Below are 26,062 nucleotides of genomic sequence, written 5' to 3'. Positions count from 1 at the left end.
GGTTTATTTAAATTTGTAATTTAGGTTTTTTGATTGCTAGTTTTTTTATTTTTTTATTAGAATAGTTATGTTAGGTTAATTTATAGTTTAATCTTAGTTTTTTTTATTTCAAGGGTAAGTTTTTATTTATTTTAAGATAGTTATATTGTTTTGCGATGTGGGGGCCGGCGGTTTAGGGGTTAATAGGTTTAGTTTATGAGTTGCGATGTGGGGGGCAGTGCTTTAGGGGTTAATAGGTTTAGTTAATTAGTTGCGATGTGGGGGATCGGCAGTTTAGGGGTTAATGGGTTTAGTTTATTAGTTGCGATGTGGGGGAGGCTGTTTAGGGGCTAAAAGGTTTATTATAGTAGTAGCAATGTGGGTGGGTGGCGGATTAGGGGTTAATAGCTTTATTTATTAGTTGCAATGTGGGGGTCCAGCGGTTTAGGGGATGATAGGTTTATTTAGTGCTGGCGATGTCGGAAAGCAGCAGATTAGGGGTTAAATAACTTTATTTAGGTGTCGGCGATGTTAATCACTTTGTTTAGTGTTAGCGTTGTCGGGGGGCGGCGGACTAGGGGTATTTAGACTAGGGGTTTATTTTAGGGTGTTAGGTTTAAACATAACTTTCTTTTTCCCATAGATATCAATGGGGTTGCGTTACAGTGATTTGCCATTCCGAGATCGCAGGTGTTAGGTTTTTTTCTAACACTTTCTCCCCATTTATGTCTATGGGGGAAAGCGTGCTTGAGCACATAAACTCAACCCTTGGCTTGGAACGTAACGCACCATAACGCACAGCACAAGGGTGCTTTTAAGTAACTCCTAATGGCAGCGCTATGTAAAGTGCGATACCGCTCATTTTATTGCGTTATTTACGCACCCGGTATAGCGCAAAACTCATAATCTACGTTTTTTACTGACTATTTGTCTATGAATGTTTTGTTTTTTTTGTTTTTATTGGGAGACTGAAAAGAAGAACCAGTTTATAACAATGATGAAGATTTGAGTCTTTCCTCAAAAAAAAGGAAGAGGTGGTGAGTCACTGTAGGAACAATAAACAGACATCCAACACATTGGAAATGATTTATATGCCAGAGCATGAATCAAATCCCATTATTCATTTGTGTGGTTATTTTGTTAGAGTTCCCGCAAGCTATTTATATTTTACAGCACAATGGAATTTTTGCATAAATATGTGATCATTAGACAACGACAGTGACGATATGTCAAGCAAATGTTTGTGGGTAAAGGTTGTGCGTAGTGTGCAGACACGTTATTTTGCTTTGTTATGTTGAAGTTCACTGAACTTAAAGGGATAGTAAAGTCAAAAGTAAACGTTCATGATTCGCATAGAGCATGCAATTTTAAGCAACTTTATAATTTACTCCTATTGTCAATTTTTCTTTGTTCTCTTGGTATCTTTATTTAAAAAAGCTGAAATGTAAGCTTAGAAGCCGGCCCGTTTTTAGTTCAGCACCTGGGTAGCGCTTGCTGATTGGTGTCTAAATGTAGCCAGCAAGTGCTATCCAGATGCTGAACCAAAAATGGGCCAGCTCCTAAGCTTACATTCCAGCTTTTTAAAATAAAGATAGCAAGAGAACGAAGAGAAATTGACAATAGGAGTAAATTAGAAAGTTGCTTAAAATTGCATGCTCTATCTGAATCATGAACGTTTATTTTTTACTAGACTATCCCTTTAAAAAGACACAACATCCCCAGTTGTGTGAGTTGTATAATGAAAAGCTATGAGTTTCTAGATCTTGGTTTATTGATGTAAATGTTTCAAAAAAATATTTTAGCTTGATTACATTTGCAATGTTAAAGATCATCTCATAAATCAATATTAAAATTCTATATTCCACATCAAACCTTAGTATTTAGCATGGAAATTTGCTATACAAAATAAAAATATCCAATTACCTTATTCAACATCACATAAATAAATCTGCATATTCAATTTCCCTATATTACATTTCCAAATTCAAAAATTATATTTCAAATTCCCTATTTAACCTTAAGTTGTGAAAGCAAATTTTTTTTTTATTATTATAAATGTTGCATAAATATATGGTCATTATTACCTTTAGGATAATTATTATTAGAATGCAAATAAATAGGAGTAAAGCATAAATCAATCCATATTTATATTTAGTATGGTTGTGAAATACCATGTGGTTTTAAGTCACAAGCAGTTGTGTTTCAAAATAGTTACATTTGTAGGCAGGGAAACACTCTATAAGTAGGGATGGGAGAATGTAACGAAAATTAACACATTCGTTTGTTTGTTTAAAATTTGGAATGTTTGTATACTATTCTAATATTTGTTTAATGTAATACTATTTCTAATGCTATCTTTAAATATAATATTCAATTCAAATATTGCATAATTCGCATTGAATTATTGAAAATTAGAATTAGAAAAATTTGAATCAATATAACTATACTAATATTTCTAATGCTCTCTTTAAATATAATATTCAAATTATGCAATATTCGAAACAGAAAAATTCAAATCTATGTTTGTACCTATTATGTATCAATTTACTAAATTGAACTATTGAACTTCTGAATAGTTTTTGTTAAATCAAATGGTTACATTTGAAAAATTCAAATGTGGATATTCAATCTAATTATGAACATTCGAAAACGAAAGTAACATTCGAAAACCGGAAATAACATTCAATTACCGAATTTAATGGATATTCGTTCTTCTCAATATTGTATTGTCCATAACGAATGTCCACAGGACTATTCGTTCTACCAAGTGAACTGCACTTTCACCACATTCGCCCATCCCTAGCTATAAACCAGCATGGTAGCCGTCTTTGGCTTCTAAAGGATTATAATGGTAATTCTGGTAACATTTTATGCTTTAATTAACCCCTTAACGACCGAGGACGTGCAGGGTACGTCCTCAAAAAAAAGTTACTTAACGACCAAGGACGTACCCTGCACGTCCTTGGTCTGGAAAGCAGCTAGAAGCGATCCTGCTCGCTTCCAGCTGCTTTCCGGTTATTGCAGTGATGCCTCGATATCGAGGCATCCTGCAATAACCTTTAGTATCCATCCGATGCAGAGAGAGCCACTCTGTGGCCCTCTCTGCACCGGACATCCATGGCTTTCATCGTTGGTGGGTGGGAGCCTGTGTGGGAGGTGGGTGGCGGCCATCAATGGCCCAGGTGATGTGGAGGGGGGCGGGATCATGGGCGGGGATGCCCGGGGGCGCGCACGGACACGCGCAAGTGCACAGGGAGGCGGGGGCGGGCGCGTGCATGGGGAGGGAGCGGGTGGAAACCACTTCACTACAGAAAATTTTAACTGACTAGTGGGGAAAAAGGGGGGGGGGAGGTAATTAAAAACAAAAAAGGGTCATCAGGGGATGTTGGGTTGCTCTGTGGAGGGAGGGAAGCTACACTACAGAAAAAAACGGGAGAAAAAAAAATAAAAAAACATTTTTTTCTGCAAACTGGGTACTGGCAGACAGCTGCCAGTACCCAAAATGGCCCCCAATAAGGCAGAGGGGGAGGGTTAGAGAGCTGTTTGGGAGGGGATCAGGGAGGTTGGGGGCTATGGGGGGATTCTACAAAGCAGCATATGTAAATATGCCAAAAAAAAATAAAAAACACAAACAAAAAGATACCTTTTATTTTAGTACTGGGAGACTTTCTGCCAGTACTTAAGATGGCGGGGACAATTGTGGGGTGGGGGAGGGAATGAAGCTGTTTGGGAGGGATCAGGGGGTGTGATGTGTCAGGCGGGAGGCTGATCTCTACTCTAAAGCTAAAATTAACCCTGCAAGCTCCCTACAAACTACCTAATTAACCCCTTCACTGCTAGTCATAATACATGTGTGATGCGCAGCAGCATTTAGCGGCCTTCTAATTACCAAAAAGTAATGCCAAAGTCATATATGTCTGCTATTTCTGAACAAAGCGGATCGCAGAGAAGCATTTACAACCATTTGTGCCATAATTGCACAAGCTGTTTGTAAATAATTTCAGTGAGAAACCTAAAATTGTGAAAAAATTTAAGTTTTTTTTTATTTGATCGCATTTGGCGGTGAAATGGTGGCATGAAATATACCAAAATGGGCCTAGATCAATACTTGGGGTTCTCTACTACACTACACTAAAGCTAAAATTAACCCTAGAAGCTCCCTACATGCTCCCTAATTAACCCCTTCACTGCTGGGCATAATACACGTGTGGTGCGCAGTGGCATTTAGCAGCCTTCTAATTACCAAAAAGCAAAGCCAAAGCCATATATGTCTGCTATTTCTGAACAAAGGGGATCCCAGAGAAGCATTTACAACCATTTATGCTATAATTGCACAAGTTGTTTGTAAATAATTTCAGTGAGAAACCTAAAGTTTGTGAAACAATTTGTGAAAAAGTGAACAATTTTTTTTATTTGATCGCATTTGGCGGTGAAATGGTGGCATGAAATATACCAAAATGGGCCTAGATCAATACTTTGGGATGTCTTCTAAAAATATATATATACATGTCAATGGATATTCAGGGATTCCTGGAAGATATCAGTGTTCCAATGTAACTATCGCTAATTTTGAAAAAAAAAGTGGTTTGGAAATAGCAAAGTGCTACTTGTATTTATTGCCCTATAACTTGCAAAAAAAGCAAAGAACGTGTAAACATTGGGTATTTCTAAACTCAGGACAAAATTTAGAAACTATTTAGCATGGGTGTTTTTTGGTGGTTGTAGATGTGTAACAGATTTTGGGGGTCAAAGTTAGAAAAAGCGTGTTTTTTTCCTCATATTTTATCATTTTTTTTATAGTAAATTATAAGATATGATGAAAATAATGGTATCTTTTGAAAGTACATTTAATGGCGAAAAAAACGGTATATAATATGTGTGGGTACAGTAAATGAGTAAGAGGAAAATTACAGCTAAACACAAACACTGCAAAAATGTAAAAATAGCCTTGGTCCCAAACGGACAGAAAATGGAAAAGTGCTGTGGTCATTAAGGGGTTAAACTAAATTTACAAAAGACAACATCACTCCAAAACTGTATAATATCGAAGTGAAAGTAATGGAATTTACTAATTAGGTAAATATTTTTATTACTCACTTGGAAGTCCTGAGGCTTGTTTGAAAGAGTCTTCTTTTGAGTACTCTTCTTCTTTTTTTTAATCCCTTGAACAGGGGCAGGCTGGGATTTTTTTTGCTGAGACTGAGGCTCGGAGCCAGGAAGAAGCGATACACTATCGCCCTCATCCCCAGTTTCCATCTGATCCTCAGTATCTTCCTCACCTGCCGTATCTGCAAAACCAGGAAGCACACTTACATAAACTACTGGTTCCTCAGAGATAGCATTATAAATGATTGTTGATATGTATACCTTAGCTTCCGTTTCTCACAAATGATTTTATCTGCTTTATAAAAAAAAAATGTACTTACCTGATAAACTATTTAAAAAGTATGTTACACGACACTTGTGTCTGATTTAGTTGATACAAGTTAGTTGGTCACAACAAAATATTTGACAACTTGGTACCCTGAAGGTTTAAGTCACTGTGTCTTCGAGTGAGGGGATCAGTAAACCTGAGTGCTGCTAACAATAAGAATATAAAACCTCTTTTATGAATGCTGGGACCACCCTCTTTTAAATCAGAGGCCTTATAAAATATTTCTTATTTTGGGGGATAAAGGTATTCTGCCCCCCATATAAAGACCAATGTTGTGAGATATATATTAACAATCATCTTTAAAATTAAACTATCAGAAACCTCACCTTGTTAGCAGAGTTTGACTGTTCCTCGTCAAGTTTTATTCCTCCTACACAGCTTTTTCTGTTTCAGTTAATTAATTGGTTTTAACATATTAATGATCATTAGCAGCTGTTTGATTAATCATACAACTGATTATATGCCTACAAAATCCAGTAAGTGTACCTAGAAGAATTGAGGCTGTTTTGAAAGCAAAGGGTGGTCACACAAATATTGATTTCATTTAGATATTTCACTCACTTTGTATTTTGTTAATTGATAAAGTGGTAAAAAATAAATTATTAACATTTCTATTTTTAAAGCATTCTTACTTTACAGAATTTTTTACCACCTAAAACTTTTGCACAGTAGTCTATATACATACACACACAGTCCAGGGACAGACCCTTTGAAAAGCATATTTAGTATGCTTATCATATCTCCTTTGTTTTGGCCAATTAAGGACACATATAAATGAGTTCCTGCACTGATCAAGCAATACCTGTGTACAATGTTTCATGGTTATGGTCCGGGAACCTGGCTTTAGGATAACACAATTTTCAGAGGTAAATTGCAGGGAATACAAAATAAATGATTCATTTTTTTTACAAGTAAAGTTAGTCGTGTCCGTTTACGTTTATATTTTAGAATAGTTATTATCGAACTCTGCAAATAAAGTGTATTCTTTTATTACTTTGCTCACCAGTAACAGTATCCAGCTCATTCATTGTTGAAACTGATGCCAGGGATGGCGTGGGCTCCTTGGGCGCCATCGGTGGATAAAGAGGGGGTGGATAAAGAGGGACTGCTCCAGGTGGAGGGAAGTAGGATATTTGCAAGGTTAAAGTTGCCTGAAAAACACATAACTGCTAATTACACTCCACTTTTTAGACTATATGCATCACTAGCACAAAAAAATGGCAAGTGCTACTTCATTAGTGTAATACACAATATTATGTCATACAACAGGAAATTCCTGAACCACAGCTTACAAATGGCGCACTAATGATATCGCAAGACGTCATCATCAGTATCTAACAGAGCGCAACGTGACAAGTCCATGGTAAATCATATTTACCAGAGAAGGTTTAGCGCAGCCAACATCACTCTAGTGCACCCATTACTTTAAATTGATATTGCGACCGCGCTAAACAAAGCTGATATTACAAGTTGAAAGTTATGCGTTGTGCTTGAGTTAAAGCCCAAATAGCGCCAGAAGAAATAGTGCAACTTGAGACCTGAAGTAAAGTGGAAGGGTTAAAAATAAAGTTCACAAAACACATGTAAAACATATTAAAATAAAGTATTACACTCATATATATATATATATATACATTTTTTATTACAAAATATATCACTTATATTAAAAAAAAAGTTAAAGGGTTAAAAAGGGATATGGTATATGGCAAGGTGTTTGACTGGAAAGGGCTCAAAAGTATACATATGTGTATGTATCTATGTATACATGTCTATATATGTGTAAATTTATGTATTTATATTTTTATATGTGCAAATATGTATGTGCACACATTTATACATATATACACAATAACTAGGGTGCGCATATTGCCGCTTGAAAAACGGACACATATGAAAAATACATATGTTAGGGCTGTTTTCAAGGCTGTTTAACCCCTTAACGACCGAGGACGTGCAGGGTACGTCCTCAAAAAAAAGGCAGTTAACGCCTGAGGACGTACCCTGCACGTCCTCGGTGTGGAAAGCAGCTGGAAGCGATCCTGTTTGCTTCCAGCTGCTTTCCGGTTATTGCAGTGATGCCTCGATATGGAGGCATCCTGCAATAACCTTTTGAAGCCATCCGATGCAGAGAGAGCCACTCTGTGGCCCTCTCTACACCGGAGATCGGTGGCTTCCTTCGTTGGTGGGTGGGAGCAGGACCGGGAGGCGGGTGGCGGCCATCAATGGCCCTGGAGATGTGGAGGGGGGCGGGATCGTGGGCGGGGATGCCCGGGGGCGCGCACGGGAGGGCGGGGGCGGGCGCGTGCACGGGGAGGGAGCGGGTGGGAACCGCTACACTACAGAAAAAGGTGTAAAATAAAAAAGGTTAAAAAGGGGAATCAGTTAAAAAAAAAAAACGATCAGTGAGGTGGTGGGGGTTTGTCGGTGGGGGGGGGGGGGGAGCTACACTACAGAAAAAAAAAAAACTAAGAAAAAAAAGCCCTTTTTTGTGCAAAAAGATGGCCCCCAATAAGGCAGATGGGGAAGGTTACAGAGCTGTTTTGGGGGGGATCAGGGAGGTTGGAGGCTAAGGGGGGTCCTACACAGCAGAAGAATTTTTTTTTAAAAAAACCTAAACCCCCCAAAAAACTTTTATTTTAGTACTGGCAGACTTTCTGCCAGTACTTAAGATGGCGGGGACAATTGTGGGGTGGGGGAGGGAAGGGAGCTATTTGGGAGGGATCAGGGGGTCTGATGTGTCAGGTGGGAGGCTGATCTCTACACTAAAGCTAAAATTAACCCTGCAAGCTCCCTACAAACTTCCTAATTAACCCCTTCACTGCTAGCCATAATACACGTGTGATGCGCAGCAGCATTTCGCGGCCTTCTAATTATCAGAAAGCAATGCCAAAGTCATATATGTCTGCTATTTCTGAACAAAGGGGATCCCAGAGAAGCATTTACAACCATTTGTGCCATAATTGCACAAGCTGTTTGTAAATAATTTCAGTGAGAAACCTAAAATTGTGAAAAATTTAAGGTTTTTTTTTTTATTTGATCGCATTTGGCGGTGAAATGGTGGCATGAAATATACCAAAATGGGCCTAGATCAATACTTGGGGTTGTCTACTACCCTACACTAAAGCTAAAATTACCCCAAAAAAGCTCCCTACATGCTCCCTAACAGGGCCGCCATCAGGGGGTGACAGGGGTGACTCCTGTCAGGGGCCCAATGGGCCAGGGGGGGGGCCCATGAGGCAAGAACTAAAAAAAAAAAAAAAATTTTTTTTTTTTTTTTAAATTTTGGCAGCCACCAGTGGGTACTACAGCAGAGTGCTAATTGAGCATGGGAAATGTTATTACAAGGAGTAAAGTATTAGTATTTGAGAGGATTTCTGAGTGTGCACTAAACCACTATGCTCAGTGTGAGACAGACTTGGCACTTTGTTTGTACAGTGTGTTCCTGAGTCAGACGGCAGATCTCTTTCATTTGCCGAGGAGGTAGGAATTACTTAGCAAATGTTTTTTATTTCTTTGTGCAATTTTGGATTGCAACTTCAGTGTGGTAGTAGTTGTATGGTGGGGCCAAGGGTCCAATAAAACATTTTTTTTAGCAGCAGTGTACTTATGATTATTTGACAATGCTGTAGAAATTCTATATTTAAAACCATGCAGAAATGTTTCCTCCTCAATACACAAATGGTAGGTGCCCTTTTGGCAGATCAAGATTGCTCAGTGTTTGAAATGAGACAGGTTAACTTAAAACTGTTCAGTTTACACTAAAGCTGACTTAATTTTGTGTATGTGTGTGTCCATTGTCTGTTCCTTTTTAGGACATTTTGACCTTACTACTGATTATTCACATCTTTCTACAGACTGAGACTAATGAGACCTTTACGAAGTCACCAATCCACCATTTAACCTTTAAATTATTGTTTAGGCAGTTCAGGACCCTTATTTTCAGCCACTGCATGCTGTTGTCATCATTTACTTGGCATCTTCCTTTACAAAAAGATAATCAGAACTCCATATTTTGTTTTCTAAATCTCCTTTTTTTTACAAAACTGTAATCTTCCTCATTACTTGGCAGGTCAATGTAATCAAGTGCTGAGTGTCTGTTTGGGTGTCTGTGTCTGAGTTTCTTTGCGTGTTTGCTAGAGTGTCTATATGTGAATCCTTATGTGTGAGTGTGTGTGTGTGTTTCAGTGTATGAGTGTGTCTGTGTGTTTGTATGTTACCACCTTTACAACATTTCCAAGTTTAAATAGACACTTAAGAATAAAGTGCATATACGTTTTAGTCACTTGGTCAAAAATTGCACATGTCAAAGGAGGGGGGGGGGCCCTGATCAATGGTTAAGTCAGGGGCCCCAAAATTTCTAGTGGCGGCCCTGCTCCCTAATTAACCCCTTCACTGCTGGGCATAATACACGTGTGGTGCGCAGTGGCATTTAGTGGCCTTCTAATTACCAAAAAGCAACGCCAAAGCCATATATGTCTGCTTTTTCTGAACAAAGGGGATCCCAGAGAAGTATTTACAACCATTTATGCTATAATTGCACAAGCTGTTTGTAAATAATTTCAGTGAGAAACCGAGTTTGTGAAAAAATTTGTGAAAAAGTGAATGATTTTTTGTATTTGATCGCATTTGGCGGTGAAATGGTGGCATGAAATATACCAAAATTGGCCTAGATCAATACTTTGGGATGTCTTCTAAAAAAAAATATATACATGTCAAGGGATATTCAGGGATTCCTGAAAGATATTAGTGTTCCAATGTAACTAGCGCTAATTTTGAAAAAAAGTAGTTTGGAAATAGCAAAGTGCTACTTGTATTTATGGCCCTATAGCTTTCAAAAAAAGCAAAGAACATGTAAACATTGGGTATTTCTAAACTCAGGACAAAATTTAGAAACTATTTAGCATGTTTTTTTTTTGGTGGTTGTAGATGTGTAACAGATTTTGGGGGTCAAAGTTAAAAAAAGTGTGTTTTTTTCCATTTTTTCCTCATATTTTATAAAAATTTTTATAGTAAATTATAAGATATGATGAAAATAATGGTATTTTTAGAAAGTTAATTTAATGGCGAGACAAACGGTATATAATATGTGTGGGTACAGTAAATGAGTAAGAGGGAAATTACAGCTAAACACAAACACCGCAAAAATGTAAAAATAGCCTTGGTCCCAAACGGACAGAAAATGGAAAAGTGCTGTGGTCATTAAGGGGTTAAAGAAATGTTTTGTATAAGAACCCTGACATATGTATTTTTCCTATATGTCCCTTTTTAAAGCAGCAATATGGTCACCCTAACATTAACACATATATACACATATATATACTTTTCTGTCTTTTAATCAATTTTAATATGTGTTAATGTGTTTTGAATAGAAATACTTGAAATTCCTGTTCATCACTTTGAAAAAAAAAATATTTTTAAATATATATTTCTATATATGTATATACAATATTTATCTATATCTGTATATGTTCATATAGGTATTCATATATAGTTTACAAATATATATATATACATACAGTATACAGTATATATATAAATATCTATTTAAAAATAAAAAGAACATTTTTGCCTAAGTGAAGAACATAGGAGTTTGACTGTGTGTTCCCTCTAAGGCCCAGTAGTGAAACAGTTTATAATGGAACCATACCTTGCAGTCTATACTGTGTAATGTTTGCTATTAACTGCAGGGGTTGGTTCCCTAATTAAAGTGATGGTAAACCTTAACTTTTTAGCTACAATTTTTGTAATTATAAACTAAAAGATGGGGACTTTGATTCATGAAAGGCTTTGAAAAGCTTAATTTTTTTTATTAATTACCCTTTCATATTTTCCTATATGTCGCCCTTCCTCCGTCCGTAAAGGATAGTCTGTTACCTACTTCACTGGCGATTCAGGATGTAGCGAATCTAATCACGCTCCCTTTGCTAGACGCCAGCAAAGAGGACGCAAATACGATTGGCAACAACCTGAATCGTCAGTGTTAATTCAATAATTAATACATTCATTTTCTTTTCTCCTGTGTCATCTCTATGAATTCATATTTAAAGGGACAGGAAAACCCAAAATTTTCTTTCATAATTTAGATAGAACATACAATTTTAAACAACTTTCCAATTTTCTTCCATTATCAAATTAGCTTTATTCTCTTGTTATCCTTTGCTGAAGAAACAACATTGCACTACTGTCAGCTAGCTGAACATATCTAGTTAGCCAATCACAAAAGACAAATGTGTGCAGGCACCAATCAGCAGCAGCTCCCACTAGTGTAGGATATGTGCGTATTCTTTTTCAACAAGGGATACCAAGAGAACAAAGCACATTTGAAAATAGAAGTGAATTTAAAAGTGTCTTAAAATGACAAGCTCTATCTGAATCATGCACGTTTAATTTTGACTTTCCTAAGGGACACTAAAGTCAGAATTAAACTTTCATGATTCAGACAGAGCAAACAATTTTAAAAACTTTCCACACTCTTTTTTATATGCACACTTTCTGAGGCACTAACTTTTACTGAGCATGTGCAAAACTTCCCAGGGTAAATGTATATGCGTCTGTGATTGGCTGATAGCTGTTACAAGATGTAGGGGGAAGGAAGAAGTAACTTTTAAACTTGTCAGAAAAATATGTACACAACAAAGGGCCAGATTTTTCAGTATTTAATGGTCCTTTAAATAAAACCTATAACACAGACAGTAAAATGTAAAATATCCAGTTACACCTTATCCCGGTATATAATGTCTGTATCCCACTGATGACAACACAATGGTCCAGTGCTGTCCCAGGGTTGGCAGGTATCCAGTATTGTAGCAGGCGGTTCACAACGATACTGAACAATAAAAGGTCCATGAGTGTTAAACGCATTATGCCTCCTATGCTTTAATGCATTACAAATATGAAGCAGAAAAAAAGTGAGAAGCAGTAAAGGGGGTCAGATCTCTACTATTACTGGTAACCAAAGAGGTAGAATTATTGATTTGCATGTTACTGGCAGCCAAAAGGTAAAATGACTGTCTAGTTGTGAAAAATATACATGGTAGAAACAAGAGTGGAGTCTAAGGTAGAGCTTTGTATGGGGGGAGGGGCATTGTGTGACCCCCACAGACCATTGTGCCCAGTGACATAATTTGTTAAGTATTTTTATTGGTGACAGCTGGCAAAACTATACTATCCATATGCACAAGCAACTTCAGACCCCGATGCCTGATAATCTCGCCCCCCACCCCCCGGCATAAAGAAAAATCACACAAAACCTTTGGGAAATGTGTGGGAGAATTATAATGTAATATAGGTGTCTCTCCTTCACGTCTAGAAGCTGCAAATTGAGATATTAACAGCTCTCAAAGCTAAAATTTCACTTTCTAAAATTGTTTAAAGGACGTCACAGTACTGACGCGATGTATTAGATGCTCTTGCCAGAGCAGAAAGCTTTAGCTCATAGCGACCCTGAGATTTACAAAGATTAAGATTGTGTTAAATAAGCAAAGACCAAGCAGTGAAAACACATTGGAGGTCAATTACAATCCTGTACAAATGTTTAGCAAATGATTTATCTACTGAAATACTTACATTCATTATTAGTGAATTCTGTGTAAAAAAATCCTTAGATAAACTCTTCTACAGGGTTGTGATTGACCGCATTATCTTGAAAATATCTAATTAAACATATTGTATTCTGGTATAAGTATTTCTTTCTAAAGTTATCTGCTTCTGTGATTGCTCAGGTGCTGTATTAGGCTTAAAACATATTTTTACTCAGTTGACCAATGACAGGAACACTGTAAACCTCCCATCACTTGCAGGATGAGTAGCTTATGGGCCGGTCTTATATTCATGGGTGTGGTCAGGGATAGAGGTGGGCTGTCCGGATACAGATTCAGTGTTCCTGGGAGGAATCTAGGTGGTTCCTTATGTTTAGAGTTATTGGGATATAAATAGGGGGAACAAAGAGGAAAAAGAGTCACCAGGAAAGGGATTCTGATTTGTGTGCTGTACAATTGGGAGCTTTGTCATCTTCCATCAAGCATTTCTAAATCAATCCTTTTCTAGGTTATGTGCTAGGCCAATACCTATCAGAATTCATGATTCAGACAGAACATATAATTTTCAAAAGACTTTAGAGTTTTCTTCTGCCATTATATTTACTTCTTCAACTTCAATACCTAGCAACATTTACTAGATGCTTTCCAGAACGTGTGAGGCTAAAATCTCAGTGGGCAATGGCTCACCAGCATTTGTGGGTGGGGCATCATGTGGGAGGGGTGTGTGACTTGGGTGTGTCTGGGAGAGTTGTTGGCAGGTCAAGAGCATGTCTGGACGGGGTTGTGGCTGTGTCTTAGACAGTCCCATAACACTGGTACACTGAGGGGCTGTGAGTGGGAAGTGGGACATACCTTTTAGCCCATCACAATCCTGCAGGATGACGGACAGTTGTGAGGTATGCTATCGGTTACCTTTTATTACAACTTAGCCTTTCATGAGAGCATACTACGGTATGTTTGGAAGTGTGTATATGTCCTGAGCACTATATATACCATTCTTACAAACATTGTTGAAAGCACTGCTGATATACAGTGATCAAAACACATGCACACTCCCGTGTCTACCTCAGTAAGCTATCATGAGCAAGAGCTCAGTTTTATCAAAGACCAAGAGAATGAAGTAAATTTGATAGCAGACGTTGCCTGTGTTCTCTGAATCAAGAAAGTTTAATTTTAATATTTGTGTCCCTTTAAGCATTCTTTTTAGGGATATGCAAAAGAAGTTTGGTAAATTGTATATATATAACCTTAACCTCAGAAAAGAAAGAGCTTGCTTAAAGGGACATGAAATCCAAATATTTCTTTCACGAGCATGCAATTTTTAACAACTTTCTAATTTACTTCTATTATCTATTTTGCTTCATTCTCTTGATATCCTTTCCTGAAAAGCATATCAATATAGGCATAGTAGCTGCTGATTGGTTGCTGCACATAGATGCCTCGTGTGATTGGCTCACCCATGCATTGCTATTTCTTCAGCAAAGAATATCTAAATAATAAAGTACATTCGATAATAGAAGTAAATTTGAATGTTGTTTAAAATTGTATTCTCTATCTGAATCATGAAAGAACATTTTTGGATTTAGTTTCACTTTAAGAATAACACATTCATTTCCCAGAAATAAAAAACGTAATTCTTGTAAACTTGTAACTGGAATGAAATCTTTGTGGAAACAAGTCATTGCAGAGATTGTTGCTTATCGTCAGGAAGTGTTCAGATGCAATTCAAGAACATGCACAAATCTGATGAAGTACAAAACCAATGTGATCGTCTGAGGGGCTGGCAGAAAGGCAAGCGACCAGATGGAAATATCCACGTAGAATAACTATTTGCACATTGCCAAGAAATACTTTACAAGAAGTTAGCATAGAGGCCACAGGAAACTCCCAGCTGAGATCCTGAACACACAGTTACTAAATACATCTATTGCCTGACTTGCTGTTTCCTCTCGCACTGAAGCTTTGTAGGTGACCTGTCCACATTAACAACCAGTGTCCTGCTCCAACTGGAAACAGCCCAATTAAACACTACAAAAATCACTGTGGTATATTTATACACTGAGACTAGTGAGGTCAACAGGCCAGATACTGTCCAACAAAAGACTGGAGCTATATTTTCCTTGTCTGAAGATGTGTATATATAGTATGCAGAGCCTCCCAGATCCCTGTTGTATATAAATAATATACAGAGACTCCCAGATAACTGCTGTATATAAATAGTATGCAGAGCCTCTCATATCCCTGCTGTATATAAATAGTATGCAGCGCCTCTCATATCCCTGCTGTATATAAATAGTATACAGAGCCTCTCATATCCCTGCTGTATATAAATAGTATACAGAGCCTCTCATATCCCTGCTGTATATAAATAGTATGCAGAGCCTCTCATATGCCTGCTGTATATAAATAGTATACAGAGCCTCTCATATCCCTGCTGAATATAAATAGTATACAGAGCCTCTCATATTCCTGCTGTATATAAATAGTATACAGAGCCTCTCATATCCCTGCTGTATATAAATAGTATGCAGAGCCTCTCATATCCTGCTGTATATAAATAGTATGCAGAGCCTCTCATATCCCTGCTGTATATAAATAGTATACAGAGCCTCTCATATCCCTGCTGTATATAAATAGTATGCAGAGCCTCTCATATCCCTGCTGTATATAAATAGTATACAGAGCATCTCATATCCCTGCTGTATAAAAATAGTATACAGAGCCTCTCATATCCCTGCTGTATATAAATAGTATGCAGAGCCTCTCATATCCCTGCTGTATATAAATAGTATACAGAGCCTCTCATATCCCTGCTATATATAAATAGTATACAGAGCCTCTCACATCCCTGCTGTATATAAATAGTATACAGAGCCTCTCATATCCCTGCTGTATATAAATAGTTTACAGAGCCTCTCATATCCCTGCTGTATATAAATAGTATGCAGAGCCTCTCATATCCCTGCTGTATATAAATAGTATACCGAGCCTCTAATATCCCTGCTGTATATAAATAGTATACAGAGCCTCTCATATCCCTGCTGTATATAAATAGTATACAGAGCCTCTCATATCCCTGCTATATATAAATAGTATACAGAGCCTCTCATATCCCTGCTGTATATAAATAGTATACAGAGCCTCTCATATCCCTGCTGTATATAAATAGTAGGCAGAGCCTCTCATATCCTGCTGTATATAAATAGTATACAGAGCCTCTCATATCCCTGCTGTATATAAATAGTATGCAGAGCCTCTCATATCCCTGCTGTATATAAATAGTATGCAGAGCCTCTCATATCCCTGCTGTATATAAATAGTATGCAGAGCCTCTCTTATCCCTGCTGTATATAAATAGTATACAGAGCCTCTCATATCCCTGCTGTATATAAATAGTATACAGAGCCTCTCATATCCCTGCTGTATATAAATATAATACAGAGCCTCTCATATCTCTGCTGTATATAAATATAATACAGAGCCTCTCATATCCCTGCTGTATATAAATAGTATGCAGAGCCTCTCATATCCCTGCTGTATATAAATAGTATGCAGAGCCTCTCATATCCCTGCTGTATATAAATAGTATACAGAGCCTCTCATATCCCTGCTGTATATAAATAGTATACAGAGCCTCTCATATCCCTGCTGTATATAAATAGTATACAGAGCCTCTAATATCCCTGCTATATATAAATAGTATACAGAGCCTCTCATATCCCTGCTGTATATAAATAGTATACAGTTTAGTAGATTTTCTAATGTATATTATGTGGAGATAACGCCAGGGTTTAACCTATTAGCTGCGACACAAGGCGTAGAACATGTTCGTATCTGTATTATGACTGTGACGCTGACAATATAATATACAACAATATGACAAACATCCCCTATGTGAGGCAACTCTACCAATGTGGTGGGCCTCACACATCCTGGGAGCAAAGATCCTCTCCTCCTGCTGAATCTTCCATTATATGGCAGTAGCGTCTGAATAAGCTTTAAACATATAAAACTCAAGCCACGTGCACACCCAGAGCATACCTCAGTATTAGGGATGGGTGAATGTGTTTATATATTCGAATGTTAGAACAAATGTTATTGTAGAAATTCAATTTACATAATCGAAAGTTGATAAGAACGAATATTCTTATAAATTCTATAATGGAATGCTATTTCCTATTTCCTATATCACTCTCGATTTCAAATGTCCACATTCGAAATTTAGAATGTAACGTTGGATTTAACAAATACTATTCAGAAGTTCAATAGTTCGTGTGGTAGGGAATTTAGTAAATTGATACATAATAGATACAGATATATCAATTTAATGTTTCTATTTCGAATTTTGCATAATTGGAATATTACATTTAAAGAAAGCATTAGAAATACTATTACATTAGACGAATGTTAGAATGTTGTGCAAACATTTGAAATTCAAAACAAATGAATGTGTTAAAATTTGTTTGATTTTTCAAATATTGCAAAACATTCGCCCATCCCTACTCAGTACGCTCTTACAGAAAGCTCCAAAAAGACCAAGAGAAAAAAGGGAATAATACAGTAGTAAATGTGTAAGTTTTGTTTTTAACCCCTTAATGACCACAATGTACCCTGTATGTCACTGGTCATTAAGGGTTTTTTCAGGACATAATAGCACAAGTCTAGCAAGAACACACTATTAATGCCCTCCCTCCAGCAGGCTTTGTGGAATAGAGCCGTCTCAACGCTGGTGGCAAGACCGCGCTATAAAACAATCACGTCCCAAAAAAAGGCCAGCGACATACAGGGTACGTCGCTGGTCCTTAAGGGGTTAAACTATACACTCTGCCCTCTGTATGAATCATAAAAGTTTAATTTTGACATCCTAGACATCTAAGTTCAACAGTTGCATCACACAGTATTATAAAAGCATGCAGCATACAGATTACACACAGACAGGGAGAACGCTGTGTTTTTGGTTAGCTATAAATATATAACAAGACTGGCTATGGGGGCACCAGGCATCTAGCCATAAAAATACCAGAGAGCATTAAAACTGCCCCCTGGTCAAAAGTTTAAGAGACCGTATTTCATTGTACGTATAATAGGAGCTACTAAATGAGAATTATTTACAGTAAATTGGTATCTAATACAGTAAAAATAAATAACTGTGGATAAATGGACCTTCCATTGAGACTAGAGGGAAAGGGACCTGGGCTGTATGTGTTACAGACAGAAACAGGGGCAAACTGAGTAAAACTATGACAAGAGGGCACAATTTAAGGCTGGAAGAAAGAAGATTTAATCTCCTGCAACGGAAACGTTTTTTCACTTTAAGAGCAATAAAATTGTGGAACTCATAACCAAAGGAGGTAGTGAATGCCAATGCCTTAGATACATTTAAAAATGGTTTGGATACATGTCTAGCTGGAAACAGGATTCAGGAATATGATTGCTTGTGTTAAATGGATCACCTTTTTATGGGATCAATTTTAGCTTAACTTTTTTGTAATTATATTACATTTGTATAGGTTGAACTTGATGGTCTTTTTTTCAACCTCAATTACTATGTTACTATTGCTCCCGGGCACTAATTAGCAAAAGATCCCCCACTCTGTCCTCTATGCCCCACCCACCCTCCTATGCCCCTCCCTCAACCCACAGCCTGCTTGCCTCACCCTCACCAGGGCTCCCACAGCCACAGGCCCTCCCCCAGGCCCCCTCACCGTCCAGGGCCAGCCAGAACCTACACTACAGGGCCGGGGGCCTCCAAAAATTTTAATGCAAATCAGCAGAATGTTGCAGCTTCACAGTGTCACCTGGTGCCTCTTATTGAGATAGGAACTAGCAATAAATATTCCCCTTACCCCGGTGCTCTGTTTCTTGGCATCCAATAGAGGAGCATTGAATGTGGCTGTGAAGTTAGGAGCTGTAAACAAATCCCGCAGTGCGACTCTGGTAGCGCCCAGGAACCTATGACAGAGGATATAGAATGTTAAAGGTAAATAAAATTGTTAAAGGGACATTCAATCAAAATGAACCTTTCATGATTCAGATAGAGCAGCAATTTTAAACAACTTTCCAATTTACTTCCATTAAAAAAAATGTGCACATTCTTTTATATTTACACTTTTTGAGTCATCAGCTCCTACTGAGCATGTGCAATAATTCACATTTACATTCACATGTGCTATAGCCCTTTGTTAATTGTCACTATATGGGATTAATCCTTTGACTTTTCTACAAAATTCACCATTAAAATATTTTTTGTGAAAAAACCTTATGTGTTTTAATGGACATAAAAGCCTGCAAAGGCTCCAAAGCTGAAACGCGTAGATGATGATAACAAGCCGTTTTTAACTCCAAGATCAGAGCGTTCTGATGAGTGGAATGCAACCAGCATTTGCTACATTTATGTTGGATACTTTGGAAATTTTGTATACTTTATTATACTTTACTGGAAAACTTCTTCAAACAACCCGGTATTCCGCTCCTTTCATTGGTTCATCTGAACCCTGTGATCTGAACACGTGACCCGGAACTAAGATCTGGAAAAGGTAACCCACAGCAGAGAACGGTAGAGTCCTGAAAGGTAATACACCGGACGCCGGATCTAAGGGTAAGCTTAGTCACACTACGTGGAAGCGGAGAAATCGTTAAGGATTTCGGATTCTGGGGTAAGAGTGAGTCACGGACCGATTTAGACACCAATATTGTAAAGTATTGAAGTTGAGTATACCACATTTACTGCAACCAATAAGAGGAGAACTTTTACCATACCCCCTTTTAAACACAGTAAACATACAGGAACTTTCCATCTGCTAGCGGAAATTATTATAAAACACCTCTTATGAAATACCTGTTATGAACTGCCTACTTTGGATATAAAGAGCCATATTCTTGGACAGCCACCGTATTTTTGAATACAACACCATTTTTTGATAACTTCAATATACATTTGCACAGTTTTTGATTTTGAGAGGAGTCATTCCTCCAACATTCAACCCTATTTTGATTTTATTTTCATACATTGTATACTACCGGTGGTTTTTTATATAACAAATAATTTTTTTATAACAATCTTATAATCTTTTGTCTATGATTATTAAACATTATGTATTTCATTTAAGCTTTATTTATGATTATTAAATCCTATATATTTCATTTTAGCTTTACTTAAGCTTCTTAGGTACAACAATTTTATCAAAGTATTAGTCTGAATATCACTGATCTCCCTTATAGCTGCTTGTTTTTAGCGCTCCCTTGAATTGTTTATTTGTATTTGTATTTATTGAAGTGATTGGGATTTCACTTTGTCAGGGGTAGCAAGGCTATTCACATAGGGTCCTTTTTTTGTTTGTTGATAAAAGCCAACATGTTTCCGCCAGGATTCAGAAAGAGCACACAATTCTAAGCAACTTTTCAATTTACTTCTGATATCAGATTTGCTTCATTCTCTTGGTATCCTTTGTTGAAGCAATGCACTACTGGGAGCTAGCTGAACACATTGGGTGAGCCAATGACAAGAAGCATATATGCACAGAAACCAATCACCAACTAGTTACCAGTAGTGCATTGCTGCTCCTTAGTCTACCTAGGTATGCTTTTTAACAAAGGATACCAAGAGAAGAAAGTCAATTTAATGAAAGAAGTAAACTGAAACATATCATAAAATGGCATTCTGTCTGATCCATGAAAAACAAAATTTATGCTTACCTGATAATTGTATTTCTTTCCGGATATGGTGAGTCCATGGCTTGAGTAATTACTGTTGGGAATATCTCTCCTGGCCAGCAGGAGGAGGCAAAGAGCACCACAGTTAAACTGCTAAGTATCACTCCCTTACCCACAACCCCCAGTCATTCGACCAAAGGGAAATGGAGAAAAAGGAGTAACACAAGGTGTAGAGGTGCCTGATGTTAGTCAAAAGAACAACTGTCTTAAAATAAAGGGTGGGGCCGTGGACTCACCATATCCGGAAATAAATAAATTTATCAGGTAAGCATAAATTTTGTTTTTCTTTTCTAAGATATGGCGAGTCCACGACTTAAGTAATTACTGTTGGGAACCAATACCCAAGCTAGAGGACCCGGATAAATAGTGAGGGACAAGAAAGGCAGTCCTAAACAGAAGGCCCCACTGCTTGAAGAACCTTTCTCCCAAAAGAAGCCTCAGCCGAGGCAAAAGTATTACATTTGGAAAATTTGGAAAAAGTGTGTACAGAAGACCAAATTGCAGCCTTGCAAATTTGTTCCACAGAAGCTTCATTTTTGAAAAACCAAGAAGAGGAAACAGCTCTTGTGGAATGAGCCGTAATTCTCTGAGGAGGCTGTTGTCCAGCAGTCTCATAAGCCAAGCGAAACTTCGTAACCAAAAAGAAAGAGTAGTAGCAGTAGCTTTCTGACCTTTATGTTTCCCAGAGAAAAAGACAAAGGGGGCAGAGGACTGGTGAAAATCCTTAGTCGCCTGTAAGTAGAGTTTAAGAGCATGTACAACATTCAAATTGTGTAACAAACGTTCTTTGGAAGAAGAAGGATTAGGACACAGAGAGGGAACAACAATTTCCTCATTGATATTCCTTTTAGAAACAACCATAGGAAGGAAACCTAACCTTAGGAAGGAAACCTAACTTAGTACGAAGAACCACCTTATCAGCATGAAAAATAAGATAAGGGGAATCACACTGCAGAGCAGAACAAGAAACAAAACCTTCCAAGATAACTATGGAATGCAACGGCTCAAACTGAGCCAGCTGTAAATCTTTAAGAACAATTTTAAGGCTCCAAGGAGGAGCAACAGACTTAAAGACAGGCCTGATTTTGACCAAGGCCTGACAAAAAGATTGCATATCTGGCACATCCGTCAAACATTTATGTAGTAAAACAGATAAAGCAGAAATCTGACCCTTCAGGGTACTAAATGACAATCCCTTCTCCAGGCCGTCCTGAAGAAAAGATAAAATTCTAGGAATTCTAATTCTACTCCAAGAGTAGCCATTGGATTCACACCAATAAAGATATTTATGCCATATCTTATGGAAAATCTTTCTAGTAACAGGTTTGCGAGCCTGAATCCTGGTCTCAATGACCGACTCAGAAAAACCATGCTTAGACAGAATTTAGCGTTCAATCTCTAAGCAGTCAGCTTCAGAGAAACGAGATTTGGATGAAGGAAGGGACCCTGAATCAGGAGGTCCTTCCTCAGTCCATGGTCACGCTCACCCAGGAAGCTCTCCGAAAGCATGTGCCCTGAGACAGATGTTCCTGAGAAATCCACCACGGGAGAGAGTCCCTTGATGACTGATCTAACTCTATTCTCTGAGATAGATCCACATGGTCGCCATTCCATTGTCTGAGCATGCACAACTGGAGAGCTATTAAATGGAATCGAGCAAAAGGAATGTGTCCATGGAAGCCACCATCAGACTGATTACCTCCATACATTGAGCCACTGAAGGATGAGCAGTAGCCTGAAGAGAGAGGCAAGAGGAAATTATTTTGTTTTTCCTGACCTCTGTCAGAAAAATCTTTAACAATAGATAATCTATTATGGTACCTAAGAACACTACTCTTGTAGCAGGGGAGAGGGAACTTTTTTCCCAATTCACATTCCATCCGTGGGAACGAAGAAAATACAACATCTCTGTGTGAGATTTTGCTTGTTGAAAAGATGGCGCCTGAACCAATATGTTGTCCAGGTAGGGTGCCACAGCAATTTCACGAGAATGGATCATTGCCAAAAGAGCCCACAGAACCTTTGAAAAAATTCTGGGAGCCGTGGCTAGACCAAATCGAAGGGCCACAAACTGGAAATGTTTGTCCAGAAAGGCAAATCTCAGGAATCTGTGATGGTCCCTGTGAATAGGAACATGAAGATACGCATGCTTTAGGTCTATGGTTGTCATGAACTTACCCTCTTGTACTAAAGGAAGAATGGAGCATGTAGTCTCCATCTTGAAGGATGGAACTTTAAGAAACTTGTTTAGACACTTCAAGTCTAGAATGGGACGGAAAGTTACCTCTTTTTTAGGAACCATAAATAGGTTGGAGTAGAACCCGAGACCCTGGTCCTGCACTGGGACTGGAACTATCACTCCCAGGGAGGAAAGATGTTGTACACATTTCAAGAACGCCTCCCTCTTTATCTGGTCTGCAGATAATCTTGAGAGATGGAATCTTCCTCTGGGAGGAAAAGTCTTGAATTCCAGTTTGTAATCCTGGGATACTATGTCCACAGTCCAGGGATCTGGGACATCTTGTATCCAGGCTTGAGAGAACTGAGAAAGTCTTCCCCCACCTGATTCAATCCTGGATTGGGGGTAAACCCTTCATGCTGATTTGGAATCAGTTGCAGGTTTCTTTGATTGTTTCCCTTTGTTCCAAGATTGATTGGATTCCCAAGAAGACTTGGATTGTTCCTGCTTGGAAGAAGAAGGTGAAGGCTTTCCTTGAAAGTTATGAAAGTTATGAAAATTACTCTGATGTCCTTTAGGCCTATCCTTCTTATCGTCAGGTAGAAAAGACCCTTTTCCACCCGGAATATCAGAGATAATTTCTGCCAAACCGGGTCGAAACAAGGTTTTGCCCTTGTAAGGAATCACCAGAAGCTTAACTTCTGCAGACCAGGATTTCAACCATAATGCCCTGTGGGCTAGGACAGCGAAACTAGAAGTTTTAGCACCTAGTCTAGCAACCTGTAAAATGGCATCTGCAATAAAGGAATTGGCCAACTTAAGAGCTTTAATCCTATCTTGAATTTCATTCAAGGAAGTCTCTACTTGAAGAGAATCAGACAAGGCGTTGAACCAATAAGATGCCACACTAGTCATGGTGGCAATACACACTGCAGGTTGCCATTGGAGACCTTGATGAACAAGGTTCCTTGCCCTCCAGCTTCTTGTCCATTGGATCCTTAAAAGAGCAGCTATCTTCAATAGGAATAGTGGTTATCTTAGCTGAGTGGAAATGGCCCCTTCAACTTTGGGTACAGTATACCAAGGGTCTTTAATGGAGTCCTCAACAGGAAACGTTTTCTTAAAAATGGGAGACGGGGAAACAGACACCCCTTGTTTCTCCCATTCCTGTGAGATAATCTCCCTAGCACGGTCCGGCACCAGAAAAACCTCCAAAGTGGAAGGTTCATCAAAGAAACTATTACGTTTACTAGATTTCTTAGGAGTGACAACTACAGGGGTATCAGAGTCATCTAAAGTAGCTAAAACCTCCTTTAACAATACACAAAGGTGTTCAAGCTTAAATCTGAAGGATACCACCTCAGTCTCAGAAGAAGGAATTATACTGTCCTAATCTGAGATTTCACCCTCGGAAAGTCCTGATGTATCTTCCTCATCAGACTTATGAGAAAGGTAAACTTGGGAAGCAGAACTGAGGACAGGCACCTTGTAATCTGGGAATGGCAGCTAATGTCGCAGATACCGCTGAAGATACCTGGGCAGCAATTTCTGCTTTTAAATTAACTCCACTAGAAGTTATAGATGAGCCACAGGGCACTGCATGTGATGCCATTGAGGCTTGGGGTGTAGCAGGAGAAAGCTGAGGTATTATTTTACCAGCATCATCCTGAGAGACATTAGGCTAAAAAAAATGTACCTTTATTTTGCAAAGTTTTCTTGACACATGAAGAACAAAATTGCATAGGAGCTGCAATTTGTGCATCTAAACATAATACGCATGAATTCATAAGAGCAGACTCTTGCTCCATATCAGACATGTTGTGAAACATTAAATAAACTTGTACAGAGAAGTTTCAAAGATTTTAATATTCAATTAAAATAAGCCAAGAAAAAAATACGCTTTAAATTTTATCCCAAATTAGGATCGATCCCCAGCTAAAATTCTGTGAGGAAAGTTAAGAAAAAACAATTACTGATGTGCCTTACCGCTTCAATTAATACCTCATCACCCATAAATGGAAAAATATTTTGCTCAGAAACGTTATCCGCAACTGCCGAGCTCAAAATACTGCTGCGACACAGAGAGGCACCACTTCCTGGTACACTGCGTATCAGAAATATCCGGTTTTTCAAACCTGACAGTTTAAAATGTTGTATTGTTTTATTTTAAAGCAAAGGGGAAATTAATAAACTGCTGAAATAAAAAATTCAGCCTTACTTTCAGTTTAAACTTGTATTGTTGTATCAAGTAAATATGTGTTAGAAAATAAAGCCTAATAAAAACATTTACCCTTTCTTTTTAAAAGAGTTTAAATATTAGTCTCACACATGCTACAGTGCCTGCTTCATGCCCCAGTGTAACCCATACAACAGGATTATCTATGTCCCAATAAAAAAACAGTGTCTTGTAATTGGTTAAGTGCATGGTCTCCCCAACTGGAAGAAAAAGCACTTACCTGCTCTGCTGTCCGGCATGTAGACAGTTGCAAGGTATGAGAAGACACAGTTCTTCACAGAGACCTTTGAAAAAGAAAGAACAGAGTAGCCAACTCTGGATTTCTAAACTAGGAGCAGTATTTGTTAGGAAAACATAGTAAGTACCTCTTTACAAGTTCCTAACTGCTTTAAAGCCACCACTACCCGACTGCAAGGAATGACGTGGAATACAGCTATACCCCAAAACTTGCTTGTAGATTAAATCAATTTTTTTCTTCAGACACCTAAACTTCACCTCCTCCATGCACTGAAGGCAAAGAGAATGACTGGGTATTGTGGGTAAGGGAGTGATACTTAGCAGTTTAACTGTGGTGCTCTTTGCCACCTCCTGCTGGCCAGGAGAGATATTCCCAACAGTAATTACTTAAGCCGTGGACCCACCATATCTTAGGAAAACATAAATTAAGCTTACCTAATAAATTTACTTTTCTTCTGACGGGGAGAGTCCACAGCTGCATTCATTACTTTTGGGATATCAGAACCTGGCCACCAGGAGGAGGCAAAGACACCCCAGACAAAGGCTTAAATACCTCCCCCACTTCCCTCATTCCTCAGTCATTCTGCCGAGGGAACAAAGAACAGTAGGAGAAATATCAGGTGAAAAAAAAAGGTGCCAGAAGAATAAAAAACTAAAACACGGCCGTCCCACATAAAAACGTGGGTGGAGAGCTGTGGACTCTCCCCATCAGAAGAAAAGAAAATGATCAGGTAAGCATAATTTAT

The 26,062-nt window shown here is 38.2% G+C and overlaps 1 protein-coding gene across 9 annotated transcripts in view; it reads right to left on the bottom strand.

The window, feature by feature from the left end:
• DYSF (dysferlin) overlaps positions 1 to 26,062 on the bottom strand; it is a 780,712-nt gene that overhangs the window by 500,358 nt on the left and 254,292 nt on the right. For all 9 annotated transcript variants that reach the window (XM_053704344.1, XM_053704350.1, XM_053704349.1 and 6 more), the window contains 3 exons: positions 18,798 to 18,903; positions 6,417 to 6,564; positions 5,077 to 5,267 (listed from right to left, as the gene is read on the bottom strand). In XM_053704344.1, the coding sequence (XP_053560319.1) occupies positions 5,077 to 5,267; positions 6,417 to 6,564; positions 18,798 to 18,903 (445 nt within the window). The remainder of the gene's footprint in view (positions 1 to 5,076; positions 5,268 to 6,416; positions 6,565 to 18,797; positions 18,904 to 26,062) is intronic.

Source organism: Bombina bombina, chromosome 2, assembly GCF_027579735.1.
Source record: "Bombina bombina isolate aBomBom1 chromosome 2, aBomBom1.pri, whole genome shotgun sequence".
Taxonomy (NCBI): Eukaryota; Metazoa; Chordata; class Amphibia; order Anura; family Bombinatoridae; genus Bombina; species Bombina bombina.
The sequence above is the reverse complement of the archived record's forward strand: the minus strand, read 5'-3'. Positions and strand labels throughout refer to the sequence as shown.